The 12,689-nt window shown below is 40.0% G+C and overlaps 1 protein-coding gene across 2 annotated transcripts in view; it reads left to right on the plus strand.

Annotated features, from left to right (window-relative positions):
• LDB3 (LIM domain binding 3) overlaps positions 1–12,689 on the plus strand; it is a 92,059-nt gene that overhangs the window by 72,954 nt on the left and 6,416 nt on the right. Inside the window, exons 5-6 of one of the 2 annotated variants that reach the window (XM_083146351.1) lie at positions 892–914; positions 3,343–3,546. The exons of the other annotated variant lie outside the window; for it this stretch is intronic. Of the exons in view, the coding sequence (XP_083002477.1) occupies positions 892–914; positions 3,343–3,546 (227 nt within the window). The remainder of the gene's footprint in view (positions 1–891; positions 915–3,342; positions 3,547–12,689) is intronic. 2 annotated transcript variants of the gene reach the window in all.

Consider the following 12,689-nt stretch of genomic DNA (forward strand, 5'->3'; position numbering starts at 1 on the left):
TATCCAGACTGTGCTAGATGCTCCAGAGGGCAACACTCCAGACAGGAAGAGGGAACTGCACAGACAATGTCACAGGTGCAGGGTTCTAGAATGAACACTATTTATAATACGCAAAACACCATTATTTTCCCCATAACAAACAGTGATAGACTGGTTATGGTTAGGAGGTTACAAGATATTTGGTAGTAATAGGGTTAGGGTTATTAATACATAGCGTGTCATTTATGCTTGCTGTGATATCACTGCCCTTCTCTGCTTATAAATGAAATATATTCCTTATGTATGCATTTTTAATCATAGACAGGACAACCAGGTTTCACCTCTATTTATATACTGTGCCAGACTAAAATATAGCAGTAGCAGATGCGACATGGTGATCCTACCACAGAACACTGAGGCTAGACATGACATATGGCACAATATCTCCACAATAATATTTCTCAGGGTCAGCCAAAAGGCATGAAACCTCAATAAATCTTTCTGGGTGAATCTGTAATCCTCACATTTTCTGTCTGTTATTCACATCAGTATTTTAGCAATCCATTTTATTTCCTCTTCCATTTGTTCGTGATTATGGAATCTCTGGTGTCTTCTGTGGCACATAAATAAGGGGCGTGGCCAAACTACCATTGGGGTGTGGTTTTGACTCCCTGGTCAGCAAAGGCCTCCATAGATGCCCAGCTCATTGGTTAATATTTGTAGAGTGAGGTACAGTACTTATAGGTTGAAATGAGCACTTGTTTTACAGAATTTGTCTCAACCACCACAACTTTTGTTTCATTGAAACCTCTCATGACTATTAACAAACCATCAAATAGATTTCTGCTCTTCTTTTTAGTTTTCTGCTGCTACCTTTTCTTATTAAATGATTTTCTTTGTCTCTACATACAGGTCATAGCCAACACATCTGCCAAGTTAGTATGAAAGTGTTATTCTGTTTTATTTGGGTCTTGTGTGTTGTTGTGGCCTGTTTTCGTGGTCAGCATGAACATGCAGCGTTCAGATACAGTATAATTACGATCAGATAGGTCTGATTTGTGCATATCAGAGCATGCTGCGGAGTGTGGCCTCTTTTGGGCGAGCTGCCTAATCTGCCCTAAAATGTCAAACTACTGAAAGAACAAAGCTGTAAACACCACCAAATATAAGACTGCTTATAATAAGGAAAGTTGAGGTAACTATTTTAAATATCAATATGGTGGTGGTGGGGGGGGGGGGGCAAAATGGAAGCACTTACTATGAAATGGTAAGTTCCTGAGCAAAATACCTAAAAACTGTCAGGCATTGCCGTATGCATGAGGTCAATAGGTCAAATAATAGTTTCCCTAATGCACCAGACTTGTTTCCTGCTATTGGCTCATTGTAACCAATAAGTGGGCCAAATGCACTAAGCTTCAAAAGTGGTAAAATGGAGAGTGATTAACAGCCAGCCAATCAGCTCCTGCCTGACATTTTTCAAACACAGCCTGTGACATGGCAGGTAGGAGCTGATTGGCTGGCTGTTCATCACTCTCCATTTTATCACTTTTGAAGCTTAGTGCATCTGGCCCAGTGTCTTGCCAATACCTATTTCCATACTTTATTACACTTAAAGTGGTAATAATAATGTATTATACTTAAATCCAGTGGATAAGGAGTCCTACTGTAAGTGATGAATATGCCATGCCAGAGAGAATAATACTTTGTCATAGCTGTGTTCGAGCTTATACTATTGAGAGAGACAGGTTTACATATATAAACAGAATAAAATATTCAGAGCAAGGATGTACATTAAACTAATAAGAACCCAAATACGAGAAACCAAGCTGATTGGCTGTCTGTTTATCACTCTCCATTTTATCACTTTTGCGCATCTGACCCATTATGTGAAGATTCACAATTCATTCCAAGCAGATCTTGGGAATATTCAGTGGATATTTTCATCAATTGCAAATTAATATGATTTTTTTTTTTTATGAATGTAGTTTATTAACAATAATACTTTACATTACAAAGATCTGCACGGTTACACCATGCCGTACCAGGAGTTATGACATCAAAGAACTGATAATATCACATCAGGATTTTCTGTATATACAATTTCGTATCAATGATATAAATAGAATTCAGTTCTAAATCCCCCTTAAAACGTTATTAAATGAGTATAGAGTTTAGTGACTTTGAACAAGAGCCAAATAGTTCAAAATCTTGATTATAGATTACAATTAAATTCAGTTAACATCTGGAATGAAGCAAAGTATTCAAATGAATGAAAGCTTGGCATGTGTTTTAAGAAGACTGCTTAACTTCAATTTATGTGCGGCGCTCTTAATCTCTGAACATGTGCTAATAGCAGGGATGGGAAATCTCCATGCAATGTTAAATATTTGCCTATTAAATAATCTGTTAAATCACTTCAACAGCACCATGCAGATACAATGGCCAACAAGGTCTCATGTAGAACATGAATTAGCATATGTTGATTTTATCTACTTATCACAGACACCATTAGGGGCTTCATGGAAATCAACAGAGCGTTAAATCCTTAACCTTACCTGGCAGAACAACAAAACAAAAGCGTATGGGTTTATGGGTAAATATTGGGTCGCTATGATGTCACTTTCTCAGGACTTGAGCTCAGAAACAGCAGATTTGTCTTTTACTTGCTGCATTCAGGTTGCCAAATCGGATGCTTCCATAGTGTAAACCTATCAAAAACATTTTATGTTTCTGCCTGTAATAGATTCTTTGCCTGTGAAAGATTCAAGTGTAATATAATATTCCTATAAGGTAATAACTTGCTGAACTGAGCACATTAAATTCAGACAAACAACAAAAGAAAACTAGAGCAGAATATTACAATACTGGGACATGGCTAGTGATTGTTATCTTCACATCACATATTAAAGTTCCTTATTATGTATACTTTCATTTTAGTGTATGTGATTAGTTCATCTCCCCTCCTTAATTGTCATAGGGTAGAGCGCGGAATAACCTGCATGATCTTCTATGTACAGATGGAGCCACTGTCATCTAGCCCTTTAATAGGATTAAGTGAGTAATAGGATTACTCTGCTAATCCCTTACTGTATTGTTCTATGTATTGTATTTCTGCAGAGAACAATAGGATAGCCATGGTGAGCCACGACCAACGGAAGATAGTTGAGAGGGGCTCCATCTGTACCAACATAGCATGCCTTCACTCTTAACATTGTCTTTAGCTTCTGAAACACCCTAACTGGCACCATGGTGAAGGACTGCATGGTGCTTGCACTGATGTCCACCAGATCTTGACTTGCTCACTCTCCTCTTGTCTGTTCCCTTTCTTTCTCACCATTCACAATTCCCTTCACTTCCTGTCAGTGCTGAGTATGTGGAACGATTCAACCCCAGTGCCCTGAAGGACTCTGCCCTCTCCACCCACAAGCCCATTGAGGTAAAGGGCCCTGGAGGAAAGGCCACAATCATTCATGCTCAGTATAACACCCCGATCAGCATGTATTCCCAAGATGCCATAATGGATGCTATTGCTGGCCAAGCGCAGGCCAGAGGCAGTGATCTCTCTGGGTAAGCAATCTATGACTCTCTCCTGCATGATTCATATATAAGCCAGCACGGTCGACACCTACACATCTGCTGTACCACAGTTCACTGATTTATCTTCAGTCTGTGTAATTAATGGGCAACTCGATCTAGCCTCTATAGGTGATAAGTAACATTAAACATACCACACATCGTGAAATATTCAGAAATTACTGGTACAATATTGAATGTTTTCTACAGAATGCTTGGGGGGTGCCGGACAGGGTCCCGACAGTTGGGATCCCGACAGGCATTTACCCGACTTCGGGATCCCGACTGTCAAAAACACCAACAGCCGGGTTCCTGACGGCCGTTGGCTATTTTCCCTCGTGGGGGACCACGACCCCCATAAAGGGAGAATAGAATAGGTGGCTCGTGTAGCGATCCACCGTGCCCGCAGTGTGGCGAGCACAGTGAGCCCGCAAGAGGCTTAGTTGCGCTCACCATGCTGTCTGGGTCCGGCCAGTCGGGATCCCGACGTCGGGCTAATGACTGTCGGGATCCCGACTGTCGGACCCCTGTACCACACCCTGCTTGGGACTTGTGGATTTCTGGAGAAGGTTATTTAATACACAGTGCATAAAATGTATTATGAATGATGCATCTAAAAATGTATAGACTTACTACACACTGGGACTGATTCAGAGATGGACTCAAAGCCGATATTCCCCGGAAATTAGCAATTATGGGCAGACCGATGCATTCACATTCCGCAAAGTGATTGACAGGAAGTGGCCATTTCGGGGTGTTAACATGGTGTTAGCGGGGAGAGTTTGTAAAAACACATGAGTGTCATGGATTTTGGGGTGTGTGCCTGGCATTAGCTGCAAGCCCTAGTATACAAAAACAACGTTATTAAATGTAATTGCTCCAGTGGGCGGCTCTTTTCATTTTTGGTCGGCAGCTTTGCTTGCTGATAGTAGCTTTGTCGTGTAGAAAACCACTCTTACAGCTGCATTATCGCCCATCTCCGAATCTGGCCCACTGTGTGGCATTCTCTTTATTATCAAAAAGGAGAGTCACAGTGATCGTGGTTGTATTTATTACTTTTGCAGAAAAGTATTTGCTGTATTTTTAGGTTATTTCCCTTAATGGTTTATAAATGTTTGGGTTTTAGATAGGAGATCTAAGGTTTTCACAATGTGACATAATAAAAGCTAATAAAAGTATGCAGTAGTACAATAGTTTTCTGCAGAATCATGAAGTAATGTTTATACTGTGCCGTATTCAGAACCATTTCCCCTGAACGTGGGAGCAATCTTTATCAACGTTTATTGGGTCAAGTCTGAGTACGATGAAGACATTTGGGAAGTGAAAGTTGGCCAAGCACAAAGGGGGTTATTTTGGTTCACTCTTTCTGACAAAATCCTTCTTAGATGGATAAAACCATGTGCACTGCAAGGGGGCAGATGTAAAATGTGCAGAGAGAATTAGATTTGTGTGATTATTTTGTTTCTGTGCAGGGAAAATACTGACTGCTTTATTTTTACACTGCAACATAGATCTCACTTTGAAGTAAAATCCCACCCAAATCTAATTCTCTCTGCACAATTAACATCTGCCCCACCTGCAGTGCACATGGTTTTGTCCATCTAAGAAGGAATTTGTCAGAAAGAGTGAACCAAAATAACCCCCAAAGTCTTCCTACATTTTCCACTATGCCTGATACGGATCCCCTCAATTTAAAAAAACAACAGTGATTTTCAGCCAATATTGGCTATAATAACACGCATTAAGCATGATTATACCGTAAATCTAAATAGTAGTCGAAAGGCATAATTGAGGGGAAAATAACCCAGAAACATCGAGAAAAAGTGTTGCTTTCCGATAGCATGTGTGGACTGTAGGCTTGTATTTGCATTTGTCATTTATGTGCATAGCTAAACAACATGCTGTGCATTATTGGCTTTGCAGAAACCCAGGCTTTTCATTTCTTCACTTACTGTGGGATCTACTGTACCATCTGCTTTGCTTCTGCAAACGCTACTGGCATATGACATAGATATAGTACATGTAACTTGTTGTTTTTATCACAGATGACATGTATTTGTGTGGTCTACCATTGATCCCTGTGGATTCATTTAAAATACTTCACCTGCTCATCAGATTGACAAATATATTAGTAACAAATTGAGGTTGAGCTTGAGGAATAAGGCAATTCTCTCCTGGCGCTAAATTTATTGTGTAGCATTTTTCAAAGCAGTCGCATCTTCAACAGTTCCGGCTGCTGGATTGAAATTGGCTATAATTCAATACATAACCATGGCCCTTATTCTAATTCGGACGGTACGGCCCGCGTGCGGCCGTACCGCCGATGTTTTTCTTCTGCACATGCGCAGAGGTAAATCTGCGCATGTGCAGCCCCCTTCGCCGCAGACGTATTTCGTCCGCCGCAAAGGGGGCGTATAGGGGCGTGAGAGGCTTCATGCCCTCATTTCCCTATGTGTACGCCCCGCGTTTCATGGGCGTTCCCATGCAAACGCGGGGCGTATGCATGGTAATGAGGGCATGACGCAACTCATGGGGGCGGAAAGCTGACGTCGCCGGATGTCAGCTTTCAGCCCCCATACAAGCTACCACACGGACGATTGTCCGTGTGGTCTCAGCTTGCGGGAGCTGCCGGGGCGTGCGGACCTGCCTTCGATGGTCGACGACCATCGAATGCAGGGGGCAGCTCCCACCATGGTGGAGGCGTACGCCTCCACCATTTTTATGCGGATCGCCAGCCGTCCGTGTACGGACGGCCGTGGCGATCCGTAGGGTGGGCGGGGATTGGTTTGTGCGGCCGGAGCCCCGTGTGCGGCTCTGGCCGCACCAACCAGAATAAGGGCCCATGTCTGTTTGTTTTGCATATACTTGTCCCTTTAAATCCAGCAGTGCTAAATAGTAAATATCGTAAGTGTCAGTATATTCTGTAGACCTAACTAGCTAATAATTGCTAATTAAATGGCAAGTCTCTCATTTTAGCTACAATTGTGAATGACAACCAGACATTTATGATTAACCATGAACTATAGGGGTAGATGTATTAAGCCTGGTGAAGTGATAAAGCAGTGATAACGTGGAAGGTGATAATGCAGCAGCCAATCAGCTGTGTTTTAAAAAGGACAGTTAGGAGTTTATTGGCTGGTTGGCTGGTGCGTTATCACCTTACACTTTATAACCATTTTATCACTTCACCAGGATTAATACATCTGCCCCATAGTTCCATACAGTCTTGAATGTAAAGCAAGTAGAAATTGTTCTCTGCCCCCATGTGGCCAGTCAGAAGAAGCACAACTGTAGATACAAAGCTACAGTATATAAGCGGTTTTAGGCAGTGTAAGACCATGCTATCAAAATATCTTCTGAGCTAGAATAAATGCATATTTTTACCTTAAACATGAACAAAGAACAATATACATCTATTTGCTCTAACGGTAGATTTAATGAAATTGCAATTAAATGTAAGGTCATAACCCAAAAACATCAATTATTTATTTTTGTGTCTTTGTATCTTACTGATAACACAAGACTGAGTCTGTACCTGTACTGCAGTAATTCAGGTACAAAAGCATAAGTAGTCATTAAGCCAAGCCACCATTGGTCACAGTAGCAGTGTGCTCATAAATCAATTCCACCTCTCAGTGTGTAAGGGATACGGTCATTAGGTCTACACCACCTAGGTCAACAAGCATTGGGTCGACACCACTAGGTCGACAGGCAGCAATGTCGACATGGGTTTAGGTCGACATGGGTCAAGGTCGACAGGTCATTAGGTCGACACAAGCATTAGGTCGACATGGGCTAGGTCAACAGTCAAAAGGTCAACATGGGGTTTTTCACTGTTTTTTGAGCCGACATGTGCCAACAGGCGGTATTTCATGCCCTACCATCCACTTGGGCATGGTGGGAGAAAAAAATAGTGTGCCGAACGTAGCGAAGCACCGTGCCCGAAGCATTGCGAGCAAAGCGAGCGATGCGAGGGGATGCTGTTCACTTCAAACGATGTCCATGTTGAATGTGTCGACATTTGGGTAAAAAACAGCAAAAAAAACCACCATGTTGACCTTTTGACTCTCGTCCTTGCCCATGTTGACCTAATGCTTGTGTCGACCTAATGTCCTGTCGACCTAGACCCAAGTCGACCTAGACACATGTAGACCTTGACCCATGTCTACCTTGCTGCCTGTCGACCTAGTCGTGTCAACCCAATGCTTGTCGACCTAGTTGGTGTAAACCTAACAACCCACACCCGTGTGTAAGCCTATGAGCCACTTACACAGGATAATATCAGGAGACCGAAGAGATAGCATAAATGAATGCAACAATACTAGTAAGCGTAATGCTATTGCATTAAGTACAGGAATTCCTGTGTCAGGAAAATGCAGCCCAGACGATCCTATATTACAGACTGTTATCAGTTTTGCAGACAAGAACATTGTATAAAATGTTGTTGAGGCTGCTTGCGCTCACATAGATTGCAAAGGAATTGTACAGTCCACAAACTAGATATGTCTGCAAGTCAGGAGCCATCTTAGTGACTGTGATCAGTAGGAAAACAAAATATGTAGGGACTATAATGTGAGTGTCCATATTACTAGTGTTCATAGCTTGCAGCCTGGAAGCAGCAGAGTTAAGCACAAATCTTAAATCTTATGTAAATTGAAGTTATGGAGCCAACTTGTCACTAGACTAAACAATATGTTACATGGGAGATACGCTTCTGTGAAATACGAGTAAATATTTGGTCTGTGCCGGCCAGGCACATTGTCTGCTGTAGGAGCTGTTAACGCGTGCCAGGGAATATACAAAGATACTATAATGTGTCCTCATATTATAGATTCTGTTCACTGGTTAGCAGGAATTAATGGCCATCAAAGCTTGTTAATCCAGATATTAAGTTTTAGTCTTTGAATATAGCTAAATGGTATCAAATGAAATAATAATAATTCATTATATAATATTAGGAATAATGAATATAAACATATCAAAAATAGAAAATCCCCAATATCATCATTTGATGAGTTCATGAGAACTTTTCTACCATACTGTATATGATCTATCTCAGGTATGAGCCCAAATGTATTTGTGGCCTTAACTAGCAGCTTTTCTTGCTGTATTCTATTAATTATCAAGACATTTCCGAAAGCTGGAGAGGCTAGACCCTCTCTATGGATGGCAATAGAGTAAGTTATGCCATGAAACAGACACAGTGAAATGTCTTGATACATGTTTGTATAATCGGTTCAGTGTACACATAGGCTAATTGTATAGCGTGGTGTCTTGCTCCATTTATAGAGCAGTCAGCTGAGAAAAACATCAGCTAGACCATTTTACATACAGTGAGTACTGTACTTATCACTGTGACTGCTGGTGAGTGTGCGCACACTTTGTGGATGAAAGCAGACACCATTTTTCTGGAGTTCTAGTAAACACCCTTCTTCTTGTCTAAAACAGTTTGGAATGTGGTAAAAACGTTGTGGGATTTTCAGAATACTGAACAGAAGGGTAAACGGCTACAAATGAAACTGTATAAGGGAAAATAAAAAACTACACATTTACAAAGGGTTAAAGATTAAGAGCGATGTGTACTTAATGATGTTTAAAAACTTCCTTGACAAGGATGCGGTAGAGCTGGCAATTGGCCGGATTCAGATGTGCAATACAAATGATATATTGTCACTGGCGCTTAAGAATGGGCTTAGAGTCCAAAATTACACTTACGCTTAAAGTGTGATTAAGAAGTCCCAGTGGTTTTTTTTTTCTCTCTCCACAGGGGTAATTTCTTTTCTCTGAACAAACAAATCCACCCAGAGGTTAGATAATGTTTCTAGGTGGAAAAAAACAACCAGTAGTGCAGCACCTTCCAAGAACAGAGATAAAATGTAATTATACATTGCACTCACAAGGGTGAGTGCACACTGAGCGGCTTTCCCCCTGCCCGACGCAGACATCGGGGGGGGGGGGGGCATACAGCTTTGCATAGCGCTGCGCTACACAAAGCCATCCTCAAAGCCCCTCATCTGCTGGTAATACCAGCAGATGAGCGGCGTTCCCGGCAATGATGCAGGAGCGCGCATCACCGCTCATCACTGGCCATAGACACTGGGTGGCATAGAGCTGAAAGCCTCTTAAACTCGCTGTTTTTAGCGACTTTCAGGTGCAAGTTGCACAGTGTGTATGGGCCTTAAGTATAGTTTTGGACTCTCAACCCATTCTTAAGCACCAGTGACTTTATTATTACATCTCTCCGTCTATAACAATGCAAGTAAAACAGAACCTTGTCCTCTACCCCTCACCAGATTTCAACAGCAAAGTCAACCTTTTAGTTTGTAATGTATACAGATTGGAAAACGAGCCATCCCATTGTGTGTTCTCTTTTCACTGTGCTATTTCACATGTCCTTTGTGCATTTAAGACCATGCTCCCTTCACTGTTGCCATTTTGCATATGTTAATTATATTTGTTTTCCTTCACTGATTATCTTCTTCTTTTTTTCTTCTTATCCATTCTTCCCTTATTAACTCACTTCTTATACTAACTTCACTCTGTTGTGCCTATCTCATCACCATAATGATGTTTACCAAACCTCAATGCACTGGTCTGTTGGGTTTGACCGTATCCATCACAGTGGTCCTGAAACTCAACTGCTGTAAGTAGACATCATTTTTTTAACTTCATCATGACAACCCCTAGGCATATTCTTCCTAGGTGGACATGCATCTTAATAAGTTACATTTCTTTACACCCCACAGGAAACCTGTTCTATAAGAAAGTCATTCGAAGTATCCCTGCTTATTAACTTACCATTCTGCATCATGTCTCAAAATAATTTCCCTTTTATATTTTAGACTTACAGATTCTCAACTGGGACTAAAAAGTAACCTTAATTATACAGTATTATGTTGGTCTAAAAGTATTTTTCCCTTAAATTAAGTGGTGTTAAAGTGGATGTAAAGATTGTCTCGTTTTACTGGCTATTTAACAAACTTTTGAGAAATTGAAGACTTAACTCTGCGTTGTTACGGCTGGTGTATTATACACCACCGTACTGTTGTTCCGCTGTACATATATATATATTTTTTTATTTGATGAGAATTTGACATATTTACACCAATAATTTTATTGTGGTTGCTTGCCTGGGTAAATAGTGATTACTTCTATTTCATCTTTTACTGTAAATTTAGACAGTGGAGTCACCAAGACATAGATGAGTTTGGCAGAGTAAATTTTGCCAATATGCATAAAGAACAGAAATAACATCTTGTTTCCTAAATGTTATAGCATTTTTATCGATTTTCTTATCATAAATAATTCAACATTAATAAACCGCAGTTACACAAGGAAGAGGACCTGATCATTTTGTAGTACATAACCATAGTAACTACAATCACTTCTATCCACTATACAAATAGCACGGCTGTTCCATGTGCTTGCTTTAGTCTGTGTACAAATGTCATTTGTTCATAACCTGTTTTCCATTGTACACTGTTTCATACATATATCACAAGCCGAAATAAACTGGTCATGAAAGCTGAACGACTTGTGTTGCTCAACGCCCATTTTAATATTTAGCTGCTGATTTGTAAAATGATTTAAGTCCGGGATTCTCATTTTCTAAAGAAATATAATTTCCTCTATAAAGCCATACATATTAGTAAGTTGGATCTTCAGTTTTAGGGTGGCATTGTTTGCTAGATAAAAGTAGTCCTTTCTTGGGCAGATCGGCCCTCAGAGACATTATTTGAGGTTTACAGAGTCTAAAAACCAAAGAAAAAATATATATCTAAATATATAAGATCTAAAAAGTATATCTACAAAATCAAACCATTGGGTAAATGTAATAGTGTCTTAGAAGCCAGAGGTTCAGAAGATTGTCCGAGAACGGATGTATTTTTAAAGCAGCAATTGTTTACAAGGCAAAAATCAAGTTGACTTTGTTTTGAAAATGAACGGTGCTTCAAAAATACGTCCGTTCTCGGACAAACTCCTCGACCTATGGCTTCTCAGACCCTATTACATTTACCTCATGGGGTTGCCCATAGAAACCATATGCTATAACTTTCTAGAATGCAATAGATAAATTATAGTTATAATCTATTTGGTTGCTAAGGCCAAAAACACCACATGTCTGTTTTAGAATTTTTTGTAAATCCTAAACTATCTAATTTGCAGAGCTCTCATTTTCTTTTATCTGCATGACGGATCTGATTTTGCTTATATCATGACCAATCTGGTTGGGAAGAAGCATTTTCTCTTTCTGCGTACCTGATTGGACGAGATGGTGACAAACTCTGATGTGTCAGTACGCAGAACACCTGGTGCTTTTTTTATGTTGTGCTTTACAAATCCTCCATATACTATATTTTTGTATGTTGTAATTGTTTTAGTTATAGCTATACTATATAGTGAACTGCTAATTTGAATAACAGACATAGTACACAAAGCTCTGGATGTGATCGCTAAACCACATGGTATGTAACACTAAATAATGTTGAAAACTAAGAAATTTGATCATTTTAGTGTGAAGTCCAGCATATTAGACCAATGATGGAAATGAAAAACCCTCTTGTTCCGTAATTAGTAGGTGTATGGTGATGCAGGGCCAGGATGTTGCAATGGTAAAACATGGTCAAAACTCAAAACATGGTCACATTTTCAGAGGATTGCTTCATTCTTCATATGTATCAAGCCAAAGGAAGCAGAAATTTTCCGGAGCTTGTACTGTTTTCTTGTATCGGCTTCTTTAAGTAGAATTTCCTTTAGTTCCCTTACCCTTTGTATTTTTAATCACATTTATTTATGCAAATTTATTGCTTGAATAAATCGCATTTATTCTGTGCAAGCGATCAGTGGTGGTATGTATCACATTTAAAATGTGATGCTTGATACATTCCAACCAAAATGAGTTTCAGTCATCTACTTATATTTTATAAGCTCATGCCAGAACCTTGTAGTCAAATCTGCTCCAGGTGAAGTCAATTTTCAAAATTGTCCTATCAGAGATTTACATTGTTACAATATATACCAAGAACCAACAGTCAATGTCATATTTTTGAATGCATTCAAACCTCTATAAACTGCAGAATATATGTAACAACTTGTAGGCAATTTGCATATGAATTGGACAAGACCAAAGAAATGCA

This window comes from Crinia signifera, chromosome 6 (assembly GCF_055691185.1).
Source record: "Crinia signifera chromosome 6, ASM5569118v1, whole genome shotgun sequence".
Classification (NCBI taxonomy): domain Eukaryota; kingdom Metazoa; phylum Chordata; class Amphibia; order Anura; family Myobatrachidae; genus Crinia; species Crinia signifera.